The following is a 25,847-nucleotide window of genomic DNA, read 5'->3' on the forward strand; positions in this document are numbered from 1 at the left end:
TTGCAGGCAGACTGTGGCTGATGTTGGCTGGGCTGTTGCCTTCAGCTCAGTGTGTGGTTCTTGGTGCTTGTAGTGAGAGGCATTTGTGCAGGAAAGATGTCAGACACCAGCCACTCCAATGCCTGGTGGAAATAGTTTGCTTCTGGCCTGCACACCTGTGGGATTTTCCACTCCTAAGGCAATATTAATGTGCTTTGTCACAGGGTGGAACAGCCTCTCCCTCTGGTGCATGAGGACACCACAGCAGTGCCAAAATATCCTCTGGCCACCCTGGCAGCAGCAGAAGGGACTTGGTGAGCCCAGCATACCCCACAGCTATGCATTCTCTCAGCATACCACTCCCCAGCCCTGTGCAGGGTAGCCTTGGTATTTCAAGCCGGTTTTCCTCTTCTCCCATTGTCCTCTCAGGCTACACAGGAAACAGGAGAGCAGCAATTTCCTTGCTTCATTTGTTCAGTTGATCCTAGGGTCCTCCCCAGCAGAAAACTTCCCAGAGTCCAGAAAGCCCCTATTAACTCAACACCCCAGTGAACGCAAGGGTCATTTGGCCAAACTATATGTTCCCCATTTGGTGGTTAATCATCTTCACTGCAAGCTCCACCTACAGGAGCTTTGCAGGAGTCAGCTTTGGACTGAACCCTCTGAACTATTTGCTGACCCAGGATGTTGGTGCTGGGGAGAGGGATGGGCCTGGGGACTCAGGGAAGGTCTCCTGCACCTGCCTTGCTTTTCTTTCTCACTGCATCCTCAGAGGCCAGAAATACACATGATGATCCAGCAGCAGCTGAGACAGCTCCTGCCAGAGAGGAAGGTGGACACTTCTGCTGCCCTCGCCCTGCTTGGTGGCTCCGTGGCAGCCCTGGTGGTCTGGAAATGGCTGGGCAAAAAAGAGATCCAGAAAAAAATAGAAGAGGCTCGGAGGACCCGGGATGAGGGCATGAAGAAAATGGCAAAGGCTGTCCAGCAGTTCAGGGAGCAGGTAACCCATCCTCCTTGGGTGTCTGAGTCCCACTGGGGTGTCTGCTGATGCTGCCCTTCAGCTCCTCCTTCCAGCTCACAGCCCGATAGCTTTTAAAAGGAAGAGATGTGCCAGCAGCCCTCAACAAGAGGAAAGGCTGCCTTGGGAGAAAGGGAGATCGTTGCCCTTGTCAAGCTGGATGAGATGTGGGGGGCATCTATAACTTTGGGGAATGTGAATTGCTCACTTAGAAGAGATGTTTTAACATAGGTGATGATGCACTGGATCTTCATTGATTCAAACCCAATTTTTTTTCATGATCGGGAAATGTCTCTTGCCAGTAATGTGTAGAAGCAAGAAAGCTTTTTTTCCTCTACTTAACTTTAAGTTTGTACATCTGTTCACACCCCTATACCTTTGTGTCTAAAACTTGGCTTCTGGACAGCTCTGGGGGTGTTTCCAAAAGCAGAATTCTCAGTGGCACGGTGCCTGGTCTAAATTTACGCTCATGAAGCACTGGGTTTTCAGTGTCCCCTGGGAGCAACCAGGACATGACATGGGGGTGAATGAGCCAGGCATCCAACCAGCAAAGCCCTGAATTCCTACTGCAACATCATTTCTAACACCTTTCCTTTCTGCTCCATTCACTTGTGAATACATACTGGGTAAACCAGCTCATGTTTATACAGGTAACACACCCGGAGATAAAGCATACCAGCCACAAGTGATACATATATCTACAACCTTTCTTCTTAAATATAGATCTATATAAATATAAATGCATGATATAAAACCTCTAAAAGCCTGGTGGCACTGAGAACTGCCAGTATTCTTTACCTGAGTAGACCACCTGTTGACTTTCTTGCAGTTTGATGGGCTTGAGTTGTAAAATGTTTGTTCTCAGCCTGGGCTGTCCTGCACTGCCTGTATCTGTCCTGAGGGATGAAAGGACAGCCTGAGACTTGTGTGCAAGGACTTTGGTACCTTCTGCCCCGGGCAGTGTTTGTTCAGCTGAGGTTATGTCTTGGTCAGGGGGTAAGTTCCACCATGCCAGGAGGAAGGCATTGCCATGTCCTCTGCTGCAGCAGATGGACAAAGTCTTTCCACACCTGAGCTCCTGTGTTTGCATCCTGTTTGTGATATCCAAACTCAAGACAGAACACTTGGCAGCTCAAGCTCTGAACCCCCACAGGCAGGATCTGCCTTTCCAGCAAGCTCTGTTGATAATGTTGACAAAACTTAACAGCCTTATCCCCTGAGCCAAAGGGCAACTGCAGCTGCTGCTCTGGATCCTCTCACCTTCCCTCTGCAGGTCCCCAGTGTCCAGAGAGATGCCATTCTGTCCCTGCCCCTGCTGGAACTCACTAGAAGACTCCAGGAAGGGTCTCTGTCCCCCAGGACTGTCCTCTACACCTACTTAGAGAAGGTGAGTGTCCATCCACAGTGAGATGGACAAAAAAAGTCTTTTACATTCTCCATGCCATGGTGTGTGTGCTGGTGGCTAAAAAGGCTCTTTGGAGCCAGATTATGACCAGCCTTTAATACAGCAGATATTAAGAGAAAAACATGCTCTGGGTCAGATCCATCACTGGACAGTCCTTTGAGATGGTTTGAGCTGGAGAGGGGGTGATTCGTGCCATGTTTTGTAGATCAAGGTAACTGCAGCTGTGCAATGATGCTGTTCTTTTCTAACATCTATTCCTCCACATGTCCAACAAAGGCCCTGGAAGTGACCCAGCAGACGAACTGCTTGCGACACTTTATCCCAGAGTGTGAGGAGCAGCTCCAAGAAATCCAGCGGCGCACAGAGAAAGGGCTGCTCTACGGAATCCCCGTCAGCATCAAGGATCACATTGGCCACAAGGTTCTTCCCTTTGTGTTTGTGCAGTGTCCCACCGTGGGCTGGGTGGTGAAGTGGTGAGAGATGGAGAATGGGGAAGGGGCCTAATCCCTCTCCCTGTTTGCACCACAGGAAACCTGGCTGTGTCGAGGGCACAGTGGGCACTCACTCACTCATTGCCCCCCACACCCAGTGGGATGTGGGAGAGAGAATAGAAAGGGTAAAAGTGAGGAAACTTGTGGGTTGAGATAAAGACAGTTTATAAGGTAAACTCTGCACACAAGCAAAGCAAAACAAGTAACTCATTCACCACCTCCCATGGGCAGGCAGGTGTTCAGCCATCCCAGGAGAGCAGGGCTCCATCAGGTGTGATGGTAACTGGGAAAGGCAAACACCATCACCCCAAACATCTCCCCTCCCTTCCTCTTCCCCCAGCTTTATGTGCTGAGCCTGACTCCATATGGTGTAGAACATCCTTCTGGTCACTTGGGGTCAGCTGTCCTGACTGTCCCCTCCCACCTATGCACCCCCAGCCTGCTCACTGGTGAGGTGGTACGAGAAGCTCTGTGCAAGCCCTGCTCAGTGATAACAATTACATCCCTGGGTTATCAACACTGTTTACAGCACAAAATCCAAAACAGCCCTCTAGTAGCTACTGTGAAGAAAATAAACTCTACCCCAGCCAAAAGCAGCACAAACCTCCATCAGCAGAGAAAAAACAGCCATGAATAATTATAGACACAAATGATTTCTCCTCCTATACATGACACAGTACAGGCTGCACTAAAGTCGAGGGCTTCAAGCCCAAAGCAAGCCTCAAATACCAAGGCTAACTGAAAAAGGCTCGCACATTTTGTTTAGCTGAGATTATTCCTTCCCTGAACATTCACTGGTGGATTCAGTTGGACAGCAGGATGCTGGCTTTGATCCTGAGCTAGTGCACCTATGCAGTATGGAGCTTCATTTAGGTCAGGGGAGAAAAGGAGCAAGGAAAAGAGCAAGGAGAGCTTCAGGAGAGGCTTTAATCCAATGAGTGCTTGGCTGCCCTCTGCCAAGGATGGAAGGAGAGGGAGTCCCTCAAGCAAGGGCTCGCAAGGGAGTGAGTTGGTACCAAACACACAACCTCTGAAGAAATGCCAGATGATCTTTCCAAAAGAGCAAGGGATCTGCATTGACTGTGTCCCTTGTCACTTCTCCTCTCTGCAGGGGCACTTGGCAACTTGTGGGCTTGTGCAGGGCTTGGGCACTCTGATGGAGGAGGACAGCGTCCTGGTCAAGGTCCTGAAGAAACAAGGGGCCATCCCGTTTGCAATGACCAATGTGCCACAATCCCTCTTCAGGTGACACACATCATTAACAGTCTTCCCTCCTCGGGTTGTGATTCTGAAGGAAAATCTCAGCCTGTAGGTCCCTGGACAGGCTCCTCCATGGCTACTGAGACATGGCCTGGAGAGCCCCTCCTCATTATCTGGCAGCAATCTCAACTGAAAGAGCTATCAAGTAAGATAAAGAGCGGGGAAAAAAACCTACCATGAGTTAAGAGAAATCGAGTGCCCTTGTGCATGGGAGGGAGAGCAGAGGCTGGCGGCAATGAGCTGCGTCCTGAGGGATTTTCAGCATGAAAGGATGGGGTCGGCTGTGCCACACGCCCTCTCTGCAAGGGAAAGCAAACAAACCCAAGGCTCTTCCTCACAGCCTCTTTCCTGGCTTTCTTCTCCCCAGCTACGAATGCAGCAACCCCATCTTTGGGCAGACCCTGAACCCTCTCAACCCCCGGAGGGGCCCCGGGGGCTCCTCGGGAGGAGAGGGAGCTCTGATCGCAGGCGGCGGCTCCATCCTGGGCATCGGCTCCGACATGGGCGGCAGCATCCGCCTGCCCTCCAGCTTCTGCGGGCTCTGCGGCCTCAAACCCACGGCCGAGAGGCTCAGGTGGGTGCTCTGCCCTTCCAACCCTGCCCGTGGTCAGCCTTGGCTGCAGGGGAAATGTCCTGGGTGAGTACTTGGAGGGAGGAGAGAGGGTGGCTCTTAAAGGGTGGCTTTGCTCAAAGCCTCTCCCAGGAGACAGCGTGGTTAGATCTTGTGGGAAATGGGCATATCTTCACTGTAAATCTAGCCGGGAGTTAAAAGAGAAAGGGAGTTAATGTGGTTAAATAATGCCAAAGTGGAACAGTTTTGGTTGAACCAAAACCAAGATTTGTTGGGGTTTAGGTTTGTTTTACTTTGGCCAAAATTCCCTGGTTTGCACTATTCAATTCAAATTTTTGAAATCATTTCCTTCTGTTTCTGGTCCTGAGCTGGAGACTCTACTATGCTTTTCAAACATATTGTGAGTATTTCCCCGTTACTGAAATGACAATATACTTCTTTTCCCATAGCCTGTCTGGAGTGACTGGCCCTGTCAATGGCATCCTGGCAGGTACATGAATTTTAAATTCCTTTTCCTATACCCTGTGAAGAGCCGGATGTTCTCCTGTATGTTAGAAGAAAATCTGAGACCACAAAGGCCTGTCTGGAGTCCATCTGAAACTTCCCCCACTGTCTGCTCACCCCAAGGTGGCCGTGCAGAGGGGTGGTACGGGATTTGGCACATCCATTGCTCAGTGTGGGTGTTTTCTCTTGTCCCACCCAGTCCCTTGTGCCCTGGGGCCCATGGCGAGGGACGTGGACAGCCTGGCCCTGTGCATGAAGGCTCTGCTCTGCCAGGAGATGTTCCAGCTGGACCCCACCGTGCCCCCCATCCCCTTCAATGAGCAGGTGAGGCCTTCACTCAGCAAGCCTTGGTTCCTTCCAGGGTGCCACATACCCTCCTGAAGGGTCCAGTTAGCTCTACTGTTTTTTCAGTAAAATAGATCTGTTTGAGGGCACAGTTAATAATTCTCATTTTTTTAAAAAGGAGGCAAATCAGTAGTTATCCTGTCTGTCTTCTCAGCTGGAATGCAGCTTATTGAATTGGGAGGATCCAGGACAGAGTGGGGAAGAAGACAACACTGGGAGCAAATAGTTGGAGATCTTTGGGGGAAGATGAGACAGGATCAGAAACTGCTGCAGCAAATCTCTTAACTGAGGGTGTTCCCTTTCTCTCTGCAGCAGACCAGCTTTAGGAGGTTTTTCCACCTTCACACTTTTTAGCAGTGGTTGAATACACTTGTCTAGAGAGAAAAAGGCAGGGGTAGACATTCGGAAAGGGTAACTATAAACTATAAACAGCAAATCAGAGTATTAGTCACTCCTTAGCATTTGGAGCTCTTGCCCCCTTCTGCACTGGGTGTCAGCATGGGAGCAGACCTATCCCCAGCAGGGTGGGTGTCACAACAAATGAGTCATTTTGGTCAGCTAAAGAATCACTGTCAAATTGCAAAAACAGATTTTGACTTAAATTTGCAAAAGGGTGACAGAGTTCAACGACAGGGTTCACTCTGTTACTTATTACAAAGATGGAGCATAGAAAGGAAAATCAGCTTAGTGTCACTTTGGAATGATTTGCATGGAGATTGGGGATGCAAAGGACAAGGGTGCAAAGGGCAGGGAAGACCCTCCCATTGAGTCACAAGGCTCAAAAGGGACCTCCTTGCTTTCTAAACTCCTGACAGAGCCCAGGTACAGCTGAGTCCAGTCCTAGTCCAATCCCAGACTGGCCAACAGTTCCTATCCAAGAATTTAATAGGGAAATACAAGGAGTAGGGGAGACCCTCCCACTGCATCTCAAGGTTCAGAGAGGACCCCTCCTTGCTTTCTCCATGTAACGTGGGTGGGGCTGGATCCAGTCTCAGTCCCAGAGCTGGTCAATGGTGTGTGTCCAAAGGGCTTTCACAGCAATCCCATGGGGAACAGGAATGCTAAACTGGTGTCTCTTTGCTCCAGGTGTACTCCAGCTCCACTCCCCTGCGGGTCGGGTACTACGACACCGATGGCTACTTCCCTCTGCCCCCTTGCATGAGGAGAGCAGTGAAGGACACCAGGCATGCTCTGGAGGCAGCTGGGCACCAGGTGAGCACCACCACGCCCTGCTCCTCTCCCCAGGGTGTGTGTTCTCAGCCTCGCTCCTCGCTAAGGAAATCAGAAACCAGACACAGCTCCCAAGCACATCTGTGGGAAAAATGACCTGGCTGAGGTATGGGATTGTGATAGTCCAGCCACATAAGACCAGGCAGGGACCCCTCTGCCTAAGGGAGCAGTACATCCCATGGGCAATCAGCAGGAATAATCTCATGGCGAGATGCCTGGATGGAAAACAGTTGAACCAGGGCTTCTCTTGGCACATGGATCCCATGGATTCCCTGCCTTTGAGGAATATCCACATTTGGCTCTTGGAAACTGTTCACATCCCCAGGCTGCCACATAATGTTGTGTTTTGGTGCAGCTGGTGCTCTTCTCTCCTCCTCGGGTCCCCTATGCCGTGACTGAACTGTTTCTGAAGACGTTTTTTGCTGATGGAGGCCGTGCCTGGTTGGATGTGTTGTAAGTAGCAGCCCTCCGGCAGCAGTGCTGCCAACACCTCCATCCCCACACTGTGAGCACAGCACAGGCACAACGAGCTCAGCTCTCCCACCCCAAACAGGCAACACTCAGGTCTCTGAGAAAGGGCAAACAGCTTCTCTGGCATGGCCCCATCCTCTTGTCATCTCTCAGCACAGGAGATATTGTAGATCCAGTCTTGAAACCACAGGTGAATTCTTGCAAGATGCCGAGGCTGGTGAAGAAGCTGCTGGCTCTGCTTCTTAAACCTCTGGTGAGTCCCTGTCCCTCAGGAGGGCAACTGGGGCTTCCCAGGGTGACCCAAGTTCCTGCAGCCCCAAGTCACGTGCCTAAGGAACCTCATGCCTTTCCAGTTTCCCCGCCTGGCTGACCACCTGAGTGCCTTGGCTGGAATGAGGTAAGATGGCATTGATCCCAGGGATGGCCATGGAAATGGGTGATACCTTCTCCTCTAGGTGTCCACAGTTGGGGAGACTGGATTCACAGCAGGCTGTGATCTCTCTGCAGGGGCTGTCCTTCATTCCTGGACATGGCCTCACTGCCCCTAGTGATATCCTGACAGGAATGAGGCACTTAAATGGATAAGGTCATTACAGGAAGCCTGGGGAAGAGATGCATATTAAATCCAGGCCCATCAGGGAAACCTTCTCTCCAGCACTTCCAGACATTTGTTGCTTAAATTGCTTGGCCAGATGCCAAAGGAAACTTTAGGAAGATTTTGAAAGCTGTATTGTTTTAAGCAATTGCTAAAATCACCGGGGCTTATCAACCCAGAGGACTATTTAAGCAATTCCTCCTCCTCTTAAAGCTTAAAGAAATTGCTATGATTTCAACTTGCAGGTCAGTGAAGGAGATGTGGAATCATCAACATCAAATACAGGTGTGTTTCAAGGACTTTCCTCTCTGGCATCATGCTACAAGTTGAGTCTTTGTGGCAAGTGCCAGGTCAGAGAGTCATCGGTTTGGAATGGGATTGTGCAGGCGAGGGGTCTGGGGAGGAGACAGGATGGAGGGAAAGGCACAAAGAAGGACAGGAATGGGGTAGGTGGGCTCTCGATGGGCCCAGATAGGACTTCATTGGCTGCCTGCAGTGCTTGTGCCCAGGCACAATGAAGGCTGTCCTGGGAGTGGGGATGGCTAAGGTGGCACCTTTCCAATTCCTGGCCATGGTCTGGCCACATGCTGTGGGCGTGAACACATGCTCCTCTGCCTTGTCCCTCAAGCACTGCTGCCTGCTGCTGCCTCCCCAGCTGTGCCTGGAGAGGCTGAGAGCTCCAGACATGGCTCCATGACATGCCCCTCTCCTCCCTCAGCTCTACCGCTCCCAGTTCATCAGCCAGTGGAAGGAGCTGCAGCTGGACGTTGTGCTGTGCCCTGTCCTGGGGCCTGCCTTCACCAAGGGATACCCTGGGAAACTCCTCAGTAAGTGACTCTGGGGCCTCCCCAGGAGGGCAGAGAACCAACCACAGTGGCTGAGACAGGAGGGAAATGTCCACTATCATGGAGCTTCACTGCCCATCCTAGCACTTGATGGGAATTAGGAAGGAAAAGTCACTACACAGAGCTCTCTGAGCAGGTGGAGACAGACACAGTTCTCAAGGGCTTCAGTGAATATGGAATGTGTAACTATGAGATAAGACAGGAGGCTGTGACTGCCTGCATCCTCTCCTCTCAGCTGCTGTTTCCTCCACAATGCTGTACAACCTCTTGAACTTCCCGGCCGGGGTTGTTCCCGTCAGCACCGTGACAGAGGCTGATGAGGAAGAGCTAAAGCTTTACAAAGGGTGCTGCGGTGACCCCTGGGACCGGACACTGAAACAGGTACGGGAAGTGGTGGAGCAGAGACTGCTGATGGGAGCTCAGGTAACAGTTTCAATGATATCAGGGGCTCCTAATAATCTCCATCAGTATAGTCACAGCACAAAAAAATGTTATCTTCTTTATACACCCCTTGCTAATCCCCAAACCCACCCTGGACGCATCCCTTCCTTTTCTCCCAAGCCCCCAGGGGGTAAGTCACTAAGTTTTGGGGGCACTAAAGGATCTCCCACAGGCTGTGTAGGCTGAAGCCAGCAAGGAGCCATGCAGCAAAGCTTCTGGGAGCAGGTCCTTGCAACAGCCACGGCCCACTGCACTGCACTGCATTTTCCTCCTGCTCCATGCTGCCTTCAACCAGGCCCAGTCTGTCAGTGAAGCATGGATCAGGAATAAGGATGCTGAAGGAAAAGGGATCTGCCTGCAGGACAGCTCAAAGCACAGCTAGCTGGGGTGTGTGTGGGGGAAGGTGTCACAAACATATTACCCAAGATTTGGCAACCATTTCTATCAAAGAGCAAGAGCCTTCCCTGTGCCCAGCACACTAACAGGGTGCAAACACCGACCTCCCCATTCTCTGAGATGAGCAAGTTCCCAAAATCTGCTGGAGGTCCGAGCCCCTGGGTGACCCCTGCCTTGTGCACTCCCTGCAGGCTGTGTCAGGAGCCGTGGGGATGCCCGTGGCCGTGCAGTGCGTGGCCCTGCCATGGCAGGACGAGCTCTGCCTGCGCTTCATGAAGGAGGTGGAGACCCTCAGCCGTGACCAGAGAGTGGCATAGTGACCACGGCCCCCAAAGAGGAGGGACAGACTGCCACCAGCAGTGTAGAGACTACAATGAGGAGGGGAGGAGGAAGGAAATGCCACCTCCTGACCTCTGTCCTTACCAATAAACACACATCCTGTAAGGAACCAAAATGCCCTGCAGGACTGGCTTAATATAGGTTCAAACAGTGGTAAATCTAGGAACTGCACTTCAGCAAGGACAGCCATGGATGTGGGTTCACCCTTCACCCCCACTGCAAAAGCAGGGTGGTGCTGAGAGGAGAGGATTACACAAGTTCAGCAGTATTTTCTTGCTGGCACTGGAGTAACTTCATATGGATGTAACTATGGGCTGGCCCATGAGGAATACAGCTGTGTCCATCACTTCCCGCCACTGTGTTTTCCTCACAAAAATAAAAATGTAACTATTAAGCAACTCTTATCATAAATTCCAGTAATCCTTCACAGATGGTGATGATACTACAAGTAAAGTTACTACTCAAAATCATAAGAACACCTGCCCACTGGACGTTATATCGTATCTAGCATGGGAACATTCACACTTATCCACAGACTTCCTATGTGTGAGGGATGGCAAGTCACTGGCCTCTCCACAGTAGCAGATCTCCAGCATCACAAGCACATTTGCAACCCCATAGGAGGGGCACTCAGGGAACCTTTGGTTTCAGGACCTCAGGCTGCTCTCTGTGAAGGCAGGAGATAAGCAGACAGATGCAACTCATCTATGCAGATGGTGAGATGTGGGACAGAAAGGCTGAGATCCCCAGATGGTGTTCGTTAACCCAAATTTTAACCCAGGTAAGATCAAAGCAGTCAGACAGGAGGAAGAGAGCAGGGCCATTTATCCTGTCCCACACAGACAGATAAATCTCTCTCTTTCCTAGATTAAACACCTCAGTCTTAAACAGATAAACATTCAGGAAATGCCACAGCAAGTCTTTCTCATTTATTCCCTATGTCTGCAGTAAAAAACCAGGCTTCCTTTGGGTCATTGTAGAAAGAAAAATAAATATAAAGCAATTCTGCTTTCCCTTAAATACTGGGGACAGCAGACAGAGTCTGCTGCCCCTTCTACATCCGACGCAATTTGCAGAAATACATCGGCCCAAAGTTGGCTGTGAGGTGAGGCAGGACAAGCTCCCCGAGCCGGCAGCCCGTGAAGAAGGAAAACGTGTCCTGGAAGAGTGTCCTGAAGTGGCTCAAGTCCTCCACGTGGATCCTGATGTTGAACTGGGCTTCTGCAACATCCAGGGCCCTCTCAACCACACACTCGTTCTGCAGCGGGGACAGGGAGCACGTGGAGTACACCAGCTCTGCGCCCGGCTTTGCCGCGAGGATCCCAGCCCTGCAGCCAAGGGGAACACACACACCGGGATCAGCGGGACTCTGAGGCAGGGACATGGGCATTCCCACCCACCCAAACTGGGAAGCCAACAGGGAACTCATAGGAAGTGACAGACAAACCCCACTGAACTCCACAGGCTCGGTTGTCTGTGTCACTGCAACATGAGGAGTGTTTTGGGCCAGGGCAAAGAGTCAAACAGATGTTAAGAATTTAACATGGGAGATGCTACTGGAGAGCAGCTGGAAGGTGTAATCCTGCAGTCACATCCAAAGCAACGGGATATACGTACAAGGGAAGAGATTTTTCAGTTCATGTGATGCCATGGGACTCTCTAATCTGCTTCTTTATCGCCACAGCAGACAGTGACAAGCTGTGACACTTCCCAGCACCACATGGCCTCCCGTGTGCTGGGATAGGTGGGCACTCAAGAATCCTCCAGGGCTGACTGCCTGGACCCAGGAGACACCAGCAAAACAACTGTACCCATCCTGCTCCTTAGAACCTTCTCCCTGTACCCTACAGCTACTGCTGGGGACAGAAGGACAAGTGATATGACCAAGAACATTTGCACTTTCATACACTTATTGTGATTTGATGTGTTCCAACTGCTGCCAGAGAACTACACATGGTTTCCCCATTTCCCAGGTGGGGACACAGTAAGAAGAGGTTTCAGTGCTGGAAAGCTGCTCCCAGCACCTGGGGAACACAACACAACCGAGCTCACTCACATCAGCAGCTCCAGCTGCAGCATGGGCAGCATCTGACGCTCTTTGGTTCGCCTCTTGTGGAAGATGTTGTTGTGCTCCTCCATGGCAGAGTGTCTGTCTGTCGTGCAGGGCACATCCACCAGCACCTGCAGCAGCAGAGGTCCCACCTCAGCCCCCTGCACAGGTCTAGCTCAGCAAGCCCCCTCCTGCAGCCAGCCCAATGCCCACCTCCTCCAGCCCTGCCAACAGCTCTGTGCCTGAACACAGGTGTGCACCACATTGAACTGCAATCATCTGGCTGCTCTGGCATTTGGGGAGCATGCAAAAATGGTGCAAAACACCCTGCACTAACTCATGTCCTCATTTAAAATCCCTGCTCTGTGTGTGTTCCTGGCAATGCTCCTGCAGCACAGCACACATGGGCATTGCTGCTGCAGCAACACCTTGTGGAGTACCCAACCCAGCCCCTGGAACACCAAACCCAGCCCCTGTGGCTGGACATGGCTGACAAACCAGAATTATCTAATCTTTGCATTTAACCCCTTCCAGGTGATGGATAAGAACAGGATTTCTAAGGCACTACACAGACAAATAAAGGTACAATTCTAGATGTACATATGCACCAGATCCTGCAGGAAGGGATAGCAGGAGGAAATAACGCTTCTTATGTGGCTTGGTCCTCTCTCTGCATTTATGACTACAGAAAACTACACAGTTATATGGAAGGATAAGCTTCTGTCTTCCTCTAAAAGAGGAGGGAAGTGAACTTGATAGGTTTATCTCCACTGGTTCCCAAACACATACCTTATGGAAAGTGCCACCTTTCACCTGGTCCCAGTCCCTTCCATCACAGGACGTGACACTCACAATATCCCTGACTTCTTTGGGCACATAGCTATGGAGAATATCGTGCAGCCTCTTTGTCCGGGAAATGGAGATGTCGTTGGCTGCCAGATACCCTGACAGGACAGAACAGGCACACTGGGAATGTCATTTCTGCAAAAACACATCTGATTCCCAGCTCTTACACACAGAAACTATTAATAGTCAGACACAAATGGGTGCAGTACACTCCTCCAGCCCTGTTTTACACACGAGAACAAGGGAACACTCTTCTCCACTCACCACAAAACCCAGTCTGCAGCAGAGCCAGAGTCTTCCCACCCGGAGCTGCACAGAGGTCGAGGACAAAGTCACCTGGCTGCACGTTGAGCGCCAGGACAGGCAGAAGAGATGCTGCATCCATGAGGTAATAGTCAAGGAGCCCCAGAGAATCCGGCCTGGAAATCATCAGTTTGCATAACAAAAGCAAATATTGGAGGGGAAAAAGAAAATAAAAGAGCAGTTGGAAGTGAGGATGGGGACACATGGAAGCAGCCCCTGACACTGGCAAAGACTGCGGCGGTCTGTCAGGGATGTCTCACCGTGCAGGGCGAAAGCGCGTGATGTCACCCCGAGGGAAGGTGTAACACTTGATTTTGGAGCTGATGGAGGCGCAAAGTGGTGGGGACACCTCTGCCTGTGCCATCATTTCTGCCTGCATCACAGTCCTGCCCTCACCAGAGCCCTCCTGGCACCCTCTGGCCTCTGCACCTCGCTGCCATTGCTGCGCCTTTTGGTGGGCCTCGCAAATGAAATCGGTGGCGTTGAGCAGCTCCAGCTGTTGGGGAACATGGTCAGCAGCAGCGAAGTTGTTGAGGAGGGCCCCGTACTTCTGCTCGCAGAGCAGGCCAGCACGGACCGAGGGCCACAGGGCCCCCAGGTGCAGGCTGTAGCTGGTGTCAAAGTGGTGCAGCGCCAGCCGCGTGGACGGGATGCGCGGGGCTGTGGTCGCCTTGTGGGGAACAAGAACAGAAGCGTTAAAAGACAAAATACCTCGAGACCCCCATACCCAGCCCCCCCCCACCTCAGGGGAAACCATGTTTTTCTGGGAGAATGCAGCACTGGGTTCTGTGCTGCCAGAAGTCTGTGAGACCTTTCTGGAGTGTGTGACAGGACCCGAGGGAATGGCATGAAGCTGCGACAGGGCGGAATGATGGATAACAGGAAAAGGCTTTTCACCCCTGGGGTGGCTGGGCACTGAAGGAGGCTCCCCGGGGAAGTGGTCACAGCACCAAGCCTGTCTGAGTTCAAGATGCTTTCGGACGATGCTCTCAGGCACAGGGCGGGATTGCTGGGAGTGTCCTGTGCGGGGCCAGGAGCTGCATCCTGATGCATCCCTTGCAGCTCAGGATATTCAGTGGTTCCAGGATTCTGTGAATGGCCGTATGTGGCTGCGGCCCGCGGTGGGCACGGCTGCACACAGAGCTGCAGCCAGAGGTGAAAAGGAGGGGGGTACGAAGGGGATTTGCAGCGGGCGCAGAAGGGTTAGCGGGGACAACAGCGGGGCGCAAGCAGCGCGTGGGCTGTGGGTGCTCTGGTCCCGCCCCGGCGCAGCTCACCCACTTCTCCTTGTGCCGGTGCCGGCGCGGCCCCGCTCCCAGGATCGCTGCCGCTGCCCGCCGCAGCAGCGCGGCCGCCGCCCGCCCGCCCAGCGCCGCCATCGCCGCTATCGCCGCTCGCCTTCCGGGGCGGGACCGGGCACGGCTGCGAGCCGCCGGGGAACACTGCCCGAGCCGGGGCACCAACGGAGTGAGCTCTGGGGTCCGCTCCAGCCGAAACGCCCGGTAAATACTGAGCTGGAATCAGCTCAGCTGCTGAGCAGCTGCTGAGAAGGGCATCGCCTGCTGAGAAGGATCCGGCAACAAACGCGCTTTGTAGCAGAAACGCACAGGCACGGCTGGACCCTGCTCTGTGCCACAGGGAAAAAAAAATACAAATACACACGACAAAAAAAAAACCAACAAACCCAAAACCTAACTGGAATTTAAGTGGTACGCTTACCCTAATAATAAAAGTCTGAAATCCGTCAGCAAAAGGGCCATGAACCACTACACGGATAAAGAGTGGCCAAATTTATAAAGTGTTGGCTTTCATTGCATTTTGAATAGCCGAGAAATATTCTGCCCTGTGAGATACCGTAGTTTTCCTCCTACTAAACATTCTCTCTCGCGAGCACGGGCAGGACAGTCCCAGGGTGAGCAGAATGGGCTGGCAACTCACACAGAAAGGCTTTGGCTCACCCAGGTGCCCCTGACCGGGGCTTGAGCAGGTGAACCACCCCCATGCGCCTCCACAGGCCACGTGGCTGGTTGGTTTCGTGGGCAAGAAGGCAGAACTGGCTGCTTCCAGGAGGCTGTTCAGCCGCCGGCAGCAGCAGGAGACAGTGAGGGATAGGTGACAGCTTTCCCTGAGGCTGAGAAGGAGCTTTTCCCTCCTAGAAAAAGGTCACTCCCTTCAGTCTAACTTAGAACATACTGTGCGAACAAGAGTGGTCTTGTGGGGCTTAGCAGTAATCTTTGTGGCTCCAACAGACAAATTCTTCCCCAAGGGCTTGGGCTGCAGCAGCTGTCCAGGATGGGAGCACAAAAGCGACATTCCCACAAGTGAGGAAAACTCCCCCGCCCTCAACTGGGCTCTGATACCCACGGATTTCATCGTAACCCAGTGCAAGGCAGAAACACAAGAAGTAGGAAATAAACACAGGACACTTCCACAGGAACTCTCAATGTTTAATATGGAAAATTACAGAACACAAACACGTTTGTTTTATTTTGCACAGCTGCACATCTTCCAGGAGCACAGAGGCAGTGACAGGCTGCCAGGAAGCCGTTTCGTTCATGCTCAGCATGGAGGATGGACTGCAGGAAGCAGAACTGTGAGCCAGGAACCGCTGGCACTGGCTGTGGAAGCAGATGGGACAACCATGCCCCCCTTCACTTCAGCTTACTGAAAAGCTTGTGAGCAACCTGGAAAGAAAGAGAGCCCTCAGTAACTCATGGTTTAGGAATTGAAATCAGCAAGGTGTCATCACCTGCCCCTTGGTTTTCTGGCCACCAATGCACATACCTTCACAGCCCTTTTATTCTCCAACAATTCAATAAAGCTATCGAAATGTCTTACAAAGCTTTAGCTTAGGTTCAAAAGGTTTAACTTTTAAATGGCAAATACAAGGAAGAAATAACCAAGTGCCGTTTGCAGGCTACAAACACGGGGTTTGGGTTATTTGACTGTTCAAAAGAACCAAATATTAAACAAGAAAACAGGACTGAACAGCTACCACAGCTCACACTTAACCTGGCAGCACTGTCAACAGCGTAGCTGAAGACGGCTCTGCTCAAAGCCGCAGCAGGGACGCTGCACTTACACAGTGGTCCCTGGCGTGCAGGAAGTCGAAGAGCTCCTCTGTGCACTGCTCCTCTGTCTCGGAGCGGGAGGACACCCGCGCGTCACACAGCTCCAGCCGCTCCCGCGCCTTCACGCATTTCTCCGTCTGCTCGCAGTGCTCCCGCACCGTGGTCAGGGGGTCCTGCGGACACGGGGCTGCGCTGAGCACAGGGACACCCCCGCACGCCGCTTCCCCCCGAGCCCCAGCCCTTTAAGAGGATGCCCAGCATCCGCACCGCAGCCCGGCCTCCCCACGGAGCTCCGGATCGCCGGCACGGCGCGGCCCCACCCGAGCCCCCTGAGCCTGTTCCTCGGCGCCGAGGGCCCCTGGCAGCTGCGAGTCACCGCCGCGGCTCCCCGTCTTACCACGAGCTCTTCCTCTTCCTCCTGCGGAAAGAGAAGAGAGCACAGCGTTACCGCCGTCCCGCTCGGCCGTGCGGGGTTGCGGTGCGGGCGCCGCGCCACCCCGCGCTCACCTCGGGCTCCCCGCGCTGCCCCATCGCGCTCCCGCCGCACAGAAGGACTCGCCAGGGTCACCCGCCGGAAGCGCCGCTGCCCGCTCCGGAAGCGGAAGCGCTCCCTCCGCAGGGCGGTGCTTTGGCCCCGGGCGCGGCCCTTCCAAACATGGCAGCCAGAAGGGGCCTCGCGTGCGGTCGCGCCAAGAACGGCCATTACTGCCCTTCTTCCTGTCCTGTCTTTTCCTCCTGTATGTCTCGGCCTTGGAGCCGGCTCGGTCGGGCTGCTACCGCCGGTCTGTTCGCCCCGCTGCTCGATACGACCTCCTCAAGATGGCGGCCCGCTGGCGCCGCTTCCCAAGATGGCGGCGAGATGCGGGCGGTCCGTGCCCGAGGCGGTGATGGCGGCCGAGCGGCCGCGCAGCCTGTTCGCGCTGAGCGCGACCGCCGTGAGCCGCAGCATGGCCGCCCTGGAGCGGGAGGTTTGGGGTAAGGCGCGGACGGCGCGGGGCGGCGGGGCGCGGGGCCCGGGCCTGCCCGCATCCTGCCGCCCTCTCCCTCTGGCTCTCCGCAGCGCTGCCCGGGCACCTCCTGCGGGTGCTCCTACCGCTCCTCACCGTCTTCCATCTCGAGCGGGCCGAGGACGCCGCGCGGAGAGCAGGTGACACCGGCGGGGACAGCGGCGAGCCCGTGGGGACACCCACGGGCGGGAGGGATGGGCCACTCAAACTGACGGGGTGAGAGACTGGAGGGATGCCCCCAAAGCTGGCGGGAGGAGCACACAGCGCAGGGACCCTCAGCTGGAGAGAGGAGCCCCTCCAGGCTGGAAACGGGGTGCCACGGACACCGCCTGTATCCCACACCCGGACAGGCTCGGGCATCCGATTAAGCTCCGGAGCAGGGGACTGAGAGAGGGAGAGGGGTGAAAACGCCCGGTTGATGATTCTTCTCCCCCAGGCCTCTCGACACAGCCCATCTGGCGCAAGCTGTGGGACGATGTGATGAAAACCAGGCCGCCCAACTCGGAGGTGAGGAAACGCTCTGGTGGGAGAAGGGGCTCGACACAGGTGCCCTGTTTCTGCAGTTTTCCATGAGGTTTTCTTTCTGGATGCCTCCAATCAATTCCTGGCACCTGTTTGTAAGCGTTCACAGAGCTCCGGACCAAGGAATAACCCTGGTAATACAAACGTTTTGGGAATTAGGATTTATAAAGAAAGCATAGAACACAGCCACACCCTTCATCTCTCAACAGTGAGTTTGCCAAAAGAGCACGTCTTTGTTTTCAGAGGATCTCATTGAAACAGAGGATAAAAACAGTATCTTACATCATGTTTACACCTACACTGTCAAAAAAAAAAAAAAAAGCTGATGCCTTAGAAAGCATTAAAAAATAGAGAAGACAGTGAGTATGGAGAATGTTTTTCATAGAAAAACTGTGGCAGCTTCATTGCTTCATCATTGTAAAAGAATCATTAACAAACAACTTAATGACAGTCAGTAAATAGATGCTCTGGAAGAAAATTGCTGGTGACTTGGTTTTTAATGGTCCAGCTTCAAACCACTGCGTGTTTAAATTAGTCCAGGAGGGTGAAGAGAGCAATGGGATTCACTCAGGTTTTCACAGAATACACTGAGAAAGGAGGCTGAGAAATAGAGGTGATCTCAGTGGAGCTAGCAGGAGGGGATTTTTGCACACCAGCTTAGCAGCCAACAATAATTTAACTTAAAAAGTACAAGAGAAACATATGCTGACCTTTTGTTCCTACACCCTGTTGTTCAATTGCAGAGCATAACATGCTGGAGGAAGAAGTTCCTTGAAACATTCTTCTCCAACGTGCTCCATGGTGTCTTGGACGTTTCCTCTGACTGGCGCCTCAACGACCGCCACTTCTCGCCTCTGCTCCACAGCTCCCCGCACGTTTCCCAGCTCACCCTCTGCAACATGCTCCAGGGCACCGTGGAACTCACTGCCCAGCACAACCACAAGGTGCTTGAAAATCTGGCTGGCTCCCTGCAGATCCTCAAGTTCCAGCACCTCCTCTCCTGCGACCAGTCCATCAGGCGCTCGCTGGTTTTGCTCCTTCACCGGCTGATCCACCACGGCTCTGTCAGCCAGGTGTCCATGTATTCCTGGCCCGTTCCCGACACGGTTCTCCTCGTACTCATCCTGACCATGAGCGCTGGGTTTTGGTGCTCGGGAAATGCCCTCGCTTGTCACAGCAGCCCGTGTGGCCTTTGCAGAGAGGAGGACAAAGTCCAGAGTCAGGAGTCAGTGCAGGAGGGAGCAGAGAGGGGCTGTAATGCTGAGCAGGAGGGGAACAGTGGTGAGAACCAGAAGAGACCCCCAAAAGAGGCTGATGTTCACACGAACTCTGTCCTCTCTGGCCCCAGAAGTTCTCCCGTGCGAAACTCAGTGTGTGAGGAGACAAGCAGAGAGGTGCCCTGTGGTCACACCAGCATTCAGGGGGGGTCTTCCCCTCATTCCAGCTCAGAGCAGCTGTCCTGCCACCCCATTCCTCGAAAGACACGCAGACGGCTGAAACCTGCAGTGGGGAGGAAACGTCGCTGCCTCAGGAGGAGCAGGGGACGCTGTGCTGACCCAGAAGATCTGTATGATTTTGTTTTCACTGTTGCTAGAGAGGATAACTCAGGGTTACTGGACAAAGCCAGTACCACAGAGAGAGAGAACACTGACAAATGGACTAGTTCCTCCCCAGGATCTCTGTGCACTGGCCATGCTGGCTGTAAGAGAAGAGGAGGACCTGCTGGAATCCTTTCTCTGAAAGCTGCTCAACGCTTCCGAAGTGTCTCCACACTGGAACTGTTCTCCATTCCTTTGACTGGGGAGACATGTCGGACTCTGAGTAACCTGCTGAGCTCCTGGGTGTCTTTAGAAAACCTGGTTCTGTCTTACAATGGTCAGTGCTGTGAATAGGGTACTTCCTTCCAGGTGTGCTCTAATGGTCTGGCTTACTGCTCAGGTTTACCCTAGGTTAATTTTCACTGGAAGGGGCACTGTAGGAGTATTGGTGCCCCATCCTGAGAAAGGTGTTGGGTGAGACATTTAATGAGTGTGGGGACTTGAGGGAGAGAATGGGCTCCCTCTGTCCCAGAACAGCCCCTGGCTTTGTGCTGAAATGTCCTTCAGAGAGGGCAGAGCCAGATCTCCATTTCCCATGCACAGAGTGTAGCTTAAGGATGCATGAATAAAGTAATCCGAGTTCAGCCTTTGACTTGGGCTGCCATTGCTGCAGCTCCAACTCTGTGTGTCAGTGCTTATACACAGAGCTGACACTTTTCTGTACCAATGCTGTTGCAGGCCTGAATGCCAACATCTCCTGCATCCTGTCGGGGCTCCGGGCCCTGTCCCGCCACCCAGAGTGCCGCTTCCGCGCGCTCCGTGTCAGCGACATGTTCTCCCACATGCCCTGCATGGAGCTCGTTCGCTGCGTCCTGAGCGCCCTGCCCCAGCTCCACACGCTCTCCGTCAGCTTTGACCTCAAAAACCAGCTGGAGGGCAGCAGGCCAGAGGTGAATCCAAGCTGCAGCAAGGCAGAAATCCCAGGTAGGAATCATCGTTCTGAGTGGTGGCCAGGACTTGGCAGGCAGGTAGAGCTGTAAAGGCTTGGTACAGGCTTCACTCAACACTATTGTGGTTTGTTGTTAGGCAGTTACAGCCTTTCCTTCCTGATTTAGTTGTTGCAGTTTGTCTCTTCCAGTCTAAGGTGTTCTGTGCAGCTGGTATCTTGGAGAAAATGTTTTATTGCTGTATCCCAGCCTGCTGCAACATCACCTTTGTAAAGGGCCAGTCATAACTTGATACCTGTGACTGTCCCTGGGGTGCCTATCCCACCAGATCTGTAAGTTGACTAAGAGCTTCCACTTTGTCTGTCCTGTTGACTGTGAGGCTGTAAGCCATAGGCACACCCTTAAACAGAGGGAGAGCTTCCTTTAATCATCACAGTACCATAGGGGATGGCAAAGCACTGCCCAAGCCTTTGGATTACAGCCTGGGAGCTACAGCAGTGTGTGCTCAACTCACAGGTCTCCCATCCCCCTTATTAGCCCTTGCATTGCCACAAAATCAGTGAGAAAAGCCTGAGTGAGTTTGCAGTGGGGTAAGGAAAGACCTGTGCACTGGGAAGACACTGACTGACTTGTGCATTAAAGGGTGACCTTTCCTCAAGCATTGGTGAGCACAGTAGAAATTTGTGGCCCTGTGGTCTGGCAGAAATCCTGGAGTGAGCTGTAAGTGATTGGCATTATCCCAGCTCTGAGTTGCCAGAGCTCCTCAGGGTAGGGCACAGTGCATAGGCAGTTTCTGCCAGCCTATAGTGATGCCTTGAGAGGCTGACTAGAATGGACTAGACAAAGTTAAAGAATAAAGTAGGTATTTTTTAAAAGGTCTTTAAGGATACACCTCGGGCAGTACAAGAGCCTGGTTAGGGCTACACCCAAGATGGTCACAAAATGGATGACCTGTCATGAGGTTTCACACTTAAGTTTTGGTCCATTTGCATATTGGGGTTAATTGTCCAATTACAGCTTCAGGTTATGAAGTTCCATCTTCCCAGATTGCTCTCTTCAATTCACCATCGTTTATGCTTTTTGGGCCTGAAGCTTGTAACGGTTGTCCTTGGTTCTCAAGCTGGAAAAGGATTGTTTTGTCTAACTAAACTGTGAAGAGAACTTGCTAACACTTTATATGAAGTTCACAGTTACACACCAAGGCAGTACGGGGTCTGAAAAATATGAAATCTAAAACCTAAAAGGATGGTAGTGTTTGGCATAGAGGCCTCCTGCTTGCTGTAAGCTACACTGAAGACAGGCACTCCAGAGCAAACTTTTTCACTGTTTTTCTTCCTTTAGAAAGCTGCCTGGAGGTGCTGGAGATCCGATTCCCCAGGGAACCTCTGCACACTGCGTTCCTGCTCCCAGTGCTCAAGGCATCAAAGTCCCTCCAGCAGCTGTCCCTTGACAGTGCCACGCTGCCCTGCCCCCAGGAGCTCGGGCTCCTTTTGGAGGTGCTCAAAGGTACTCTGCTAACCCACAAGGCAGCATCACTGGGGCACACACAGTGAAGCTTCCATGCTGTGATTTTCCATCCTGTAGCATGAAGCCAGCTTAGGTGGGTCCATCTCTTCAGCATGGACATCCTTGATGTCTCCCAAGAAAAGGAAATGGGTGTCAGCCATACTACATGCCGTGCTATGTGGATGATCCTACACTGCACAATGGTTCTTTTTTAATTATCCACAATCCAGCACAAATCACCCACAGTTTAGGTCAGTTTCTGGGTGTTAGCTGGTAGCTGGGTCAGGGTCTTTTCATCCCAAGGATGTACACTGCTTTACCTGAGAACTTGTTTTGCTTTCAGAGTGTACTCCTAATTTGAAGAAAGTGAGCTTTCATGATGTGAACCTGGCTGAACACCAGAAAGAAGTTCTGCTTCTGCTTCAGGATCCTGGCCTGCAAGGTACAGCCAGCTCCTAGATGTTGTTGCTTGGAAAGGTGCTGTGGGTGGCTGCTTCAGGATGGCTGGCATTTAGAGGGGATCTTTGGATGTGTAAGGTTTAGCCAAATGTTACAGGCATTTGGAGGAGACCTGCAGGTGTGGTCAGAGTAGGAACATGCCTGCTTCTTTGTGCCAGAGGAGCAGAGGCCAGCTGCTGGCAAATCCTGCAGGAAGTGTCTGCAGTCTCAGCTAAGATTTTTAACCTGCAGAGCACATCAGCCTTTAACTGGGTGAGCTGGCAGAGCCACTTGCCTGGGTGTGATCTCTGCTCTCTTCCTGACACAGCAGAAGTGCTGTTATATGCAATCCACTGCTGGGAGAGCTTTGTTCTTGCATGTGGATTAGGGACTGAAGCTGTCTGCAGAATGTAATTATGGAATAATAAAGCACAGGGAATGCTCATATGTCCTGTAAATCAATTTCTTCATAGAAATCACCTTTTCCTTCTGCCGGCTGTTTGAAAGCTCAACTGCTGAGTTTTTGTCAGAAATAATCAATACAGTGAAAAGAAATTCATCACTGAAGAGCCTCAAACTGCCCGGGAACCGCCTTGGTGTGTACTCAGTGTGTGTGTGGCTGTGGGGCCTTAGAGCTGCTCTCTGGAGGGAACTTTGGGGCTGGAGTCAAGACCATTGAGAGCTGCTGACTGCAGTGATGAACTTCCCATATGCAGCAACAGAGTGGGATTTAGTTCACAAAATAAGGAGAACTGAATCTATTTTTAAAGGAAGAATTTCATTGCATTTAGCAGTGTACCAAGGAACTATGGCTGCTTTTCTTTCCAGCAAATGCAAGTTCCAGCAGATCTCCAGATTTGACTGAACACTGATCACTTCAGACTTAGACAGGAATAGATCCAGCATCAGATGCACTGCCTCTGATTCAGAGGCACAGATTTTGCCCAAGTTTGGGCAGTTTGTGTCTCAATGGCTATTGGCAGCCACTGGAAGAATGAGAACAAGTAAAGGAGGAATTTATGTCAAAGAAGTGGAACTGAGTTTACAGGAGTGATAGGTTTTTTGAATCACAGGCCAAGTAGAAATATTTGAGAAATTAATTGCAGGTAAATCCAGAATACTGTTTTCTGTTCTTCTAACAAAGTATAACAGGAAAGCTTGGGATAGCCTGAATACAACTAATTGCTAAAACAAAGCTGCATCTGGACTTCTCAAACAAAACCATGATTTTTCTAGGGACCTTATCAGCAAATGTTTTCATTGCCTCAAACACTGTGCTCAGGGGGATGACATCTTATCTCTCACTTGATGTCACTGAGGGGGACACACTGAGGGTGTGGCTGTGAGGGTGTGGCAGAGGTGGGCTCTTTGTGTTGCACTCACATGCTTACAGACTCCTTTTCTTGCACTATTACCCTAGCCCTGTGGCAATTTAAATTTTAAGACCATCTCCAATTTGCATCTAATAGTGCATTTCTCCTTTTCAGGGAATCACAGGCTGGTTGCCCTTGCAGATATTTTCTCTGAAGATTCCTCCTCTTCTCTCTGCCAGCTGGATGTCAGGTATTCTGCTGCTCTAAACACTGAATCCTCGTTTTGGGAAGGAGAGAGCTGAACTGGGCTCTGACTGCAGGAGAACCTGAGCATGGCTTTGTTCCTTGAGAGAATGTGTGCCCAAGCTCAGAGAATGTTGCAATGGGCACATAACCCCCTCAGGGACCTCCACGATCTCTGAGACATTTCACCTTTAGGTGACAAGCTCCATCTTTAAAGCACCTTTGGCTTGCTGGTCCCTGGGCAGCCTCCTGCAGGCCCTCCCTGAGCTGTAGGTTAGGACTATCATCCCTACATACTTTTATTCTTGGACATCAGTATGAACAGCTCTGTTCCCAACTGCCCCTTCATAGCAAGGGAATGCTGTCACTATTCCTGGCACATCCAGAGAATGCCTCTGCATTCCTTTTCTCAGCATTGGTCTTCAGTCAGAACTGCTGCACTCTTCTTGATCTTGAATGGCCTTACAGATAGGCAGTAACCTTCATGAAACACATGGGGCTGGCATTTCTGCAATACCAACAACTGCTTTGCTTGATTCTGCCCCCCTTTACATCCTCATGGCTCAGGTTGCTCAGAGTACACAGGCTTGCCAATTTATTTAACCATGACCACACTCCTCAGGCAGGCTTGAAGCCTGATTGTTACTGTGCCTCTGACAAGACTTAAATCTAGCATGCAACTTGATATTTATTTACACATCTCTGCATGGGAATTGACCTTTTAATCTCCTAGAAATACCAGGAACTGACACATGCCCTTCAGATTTTCTCAGCAGGAAGAGATAAATGATCACTTACTGTTGAGTCTTGCACTGGGGGCTGTAGATTGGGCCAGGCCCCTTGGTCCAGAGGATTGACAGCTGCCACATTTTAAGGCCACAGCTAAATCTACTTAAGTCAGAAATAAGTTTAACTTGGCAGTTGTTACCACCTTGGTTTAAAAAGGTTTCCAGCCCTTCATACTCAGTTTTGTTTTTCATGAGAAACACATTTTGCACTGTTGGAAAAAGGTGCACCTGGCCTTGAAACATCCTCAGGTACCTGCACTGGCAGTTACTGTTCCTTCTAGTCATTTAAACTGCCCTCATTATAGCCTAGACTCTGTCCTGGTTGGAATAAATTAGCGAAGAACCTCCAAAAGGAGTCCCCTAAACCAAAACCTCCACCACCCCTTCCCCCCCAGCCCTGGGTTCAGGAAGGAAAATACCTTGGAGGAAAAGTGGAAAAACTGGTTTATTGACAATGAAAAAGAACACTCCCCAACACCGAAAGTGGGAAAGGGGTTACTTGTGAATGAGGAGGGTTCCACGCGTCTCTGGCAGACCCGGGACTTCTCCAATTCTCAGGTCAGGTCTGGAGCCGTTTCAAACCTTGGGGGGGGGGAGGAAGGAGAAAAAACCAAACAGAAGCAGCGACAAACCAGCGGCAGGGGCAGCAGGAGAGAGAGAGCGAGAAAAGAAGGAAAAAAAGAAAAGAAGAAAGGAAAACAACAGGAAAAAAAGAAAAAAACCAGACCAAGCAAAAGCGAGCAGCAGAGAGCAAAGAGCCAGTGCCAGCAAGCCAGCAGCAGCAAAGCAAGCCAGCCAGCAGGCCCCGCCCCGCCAGAGGGGCAGCTGCCAGACACAACAATGTATCCAAGATATGGGATAGGAGGCAGGTCAACCCAGAACAACTCTTAATGGTTTTTTTTCTTTTCTTCTTTCCCGGGAAAGCTCAAATTGCATCAAACCAGATGGGCTCCTGGAGTTCACAAAGAAGCTGGAAGGCCACATCCAGCAGAGAGGAGGACAGCTTCCATTCACACACCTCCGCCTCTTCCAGAACTGGCTGGACCAGGATGCTGAGACAGCGCAGGAGGCGCTGCGGCGCCTCAGAGCCGTGTGCAGCGTGGTCAACGACGCATGGGACTCCTCCCAGGCCTTCGCTGACTACATCAGTGTCATGTGAGGGACACAGCAGCCATCAGCTCCTCAGCCCATAGCACAGCCGCTGGAGGGTCTGCCCCAGTTCAACAGTACAAAGTTGTTCTTTTCACTCTGCTGGTCATTTGAAGAAGGCGTGTGGGACACTGCCATGAGACTCCAGACCACGTGGGCCACCATCTGTAGTTTCAGGTGATCTAACTCTGCCATCTTTTTGAGTATTATAAATGGGACATACATCACATGAGCTT

The 25,847-nt window shown here is 51.9% G+C and overlaps 4 protein-coding genes across 6 annotated transcripts; 2 read left to right on the forward strand and 2 right to left on the reverse strand.

Moving 5' to 3' along the window:
* The first annotated feature begins 666 nt into the window (after positions 1 to 666).
* LOC136364839 (vitamin D3 hydroxylase-associated protein-like) lies at positions 667 to 10,098 on the forward strand. The gene is made up of 15 exons (XM_066324939.1): positions 667 to 979; positions 2,271 to 2,384; positions 2,679 to 2,822; positions 4,005 to 4,138; positions 4,521 to 4,727; positions 5,174 to 5,214; positions 5,428 to 5,552; positions 6,660 to 6,785; positions 7,159 to 7,256; positions 7,428 to 7,527; positions 7,628 to 7,671; positions 8,115 to 8,154; positions 8,588 to 8,696; positions 8,950 to 9,095; positions 9,743 to 10,098. The coding sequence occupies exons 1-15, from the start codon at positions 767 to 769 to the stop codon at positions 9,866 to 9,868; spliced, it is 1,767 nt and encodes a 588-aa protein (XP_066181036.1). The 5' UTR covers positions 667 to 766; the 3' UTR covers positions 9,869 to 10,098.
* A 706-nt stretch (positions 10,099 to 10,804) lies between these two features.
* On the reverse strand, positions 10,805 to 14,468 carry NSUN4 (NOP2/Sun RNA methyltransferase 4). Its single transcript, XM_066324933.1, has 6 exons — positions 14,367 to 14,468; positions 13,350 to 13,759; positions 13,051 to 13,205; positions 12,730 to 12,884; positions 11,947 to 12,071; positions 10,805 to 11,218 (listed from the first exon to the last, which is right to left on the reverse strand). The coding sequence occupies exons 1-6, from the start codon at positions 14,466 to 14,468 to the stop codon at positions 10,945 to 10,947; spliced, it is 1,221 nt and encodes a 406-aa protein (XP_066181030.1). The 3' UTR covers positions 10,805 to 10,944.
* Positions 14,469 to 15,515: 1,047 nt separating this feature from the next.
* On the reverse strand, positions 15,516 to 16,754 carry UQCRH (ubiquinol-cytochrome c reductase hinge protein). The gene is made up of 4 exons (XM_066324924.1): positions 16,668 to 16,754; positions 16,558 to 16,578; positions 16,172 to 16,333; positions 15,516 to 15,773 (listed from the first exon to the last, which is right to left on the reverse strand). Exons 1-4 carry the CDS (start codon positions 16,689 to 16,691, stop codon positions 15,741 to 15,743), a joined length of 240 nt encoding a protein of 79 aa, XP_066181021.1. The 5' UTR covers positions 16,692 to 16,754; the 3' UTR covers positions 15,516 to 15,740.
* A 45-nt stretch (positions 16,755 to 16,799) lies between these two features.
* Positions 16,800 to 25,631, forward strand: LRRC41 (leucine rich repeat containing 41). 3 transcript variants are annotated; one of them, XM_066324921.1, is made up of 10 exons: positions 16,800 to 17,135; positions 17,221 to 17,307; positions 17,604 to 17,674; positions 18,433 to 19,564; positions 19,966 to 20,211; positions 21,516 to 21,680; positions 22,024 to 22,122; positions 22,592 to 22,714; positions 23,606 to 23,681; positions 25,387 to 25,631. In XM_066324921.1, exons 1-10 carry the CDS (start codon positions 17,009 to 17,011, stop codon positions 25,619 to 25,621), a joined length of 2,361 nt encoding a protein of 786 aa, XP_066181018.1. In that variant the 5' UTR covers positions 16,800 to 17,008; the 3' UTR covers positions 25,622 to 25,631. The 3 variants fall into 3 exon arrangements, with proteins under 3 accessions (XP_066181018.1, XP_066181016.1, XP_066181019.1); XM_066324919.1 differs by lacking the exon at positions 22,592 to 22,714; XM_066324922.1 differs by lacking the exon at positions 16,800 to 17,135 and having other exon boundaries at positions 17,299 to 17,383.
* Positions 25,632 to 25,847: the final 216 nt, after the last annotated feature.

This window comes from Sylvia atricapilla, chromosome 9 (genome assembly GCF_009819655.1).
Source record: "Sylvia atricapilla isolate bSylAtr1 chromosome 9, bSylAtr1.pri, whole genome shotgun sequence".
Taxonomy (NCBI): Eukaryota; Metazoa; Chordata; class Aves; order Passeriformes; family Sylviidae; genus Sylvia; species Sylvia atricapilla.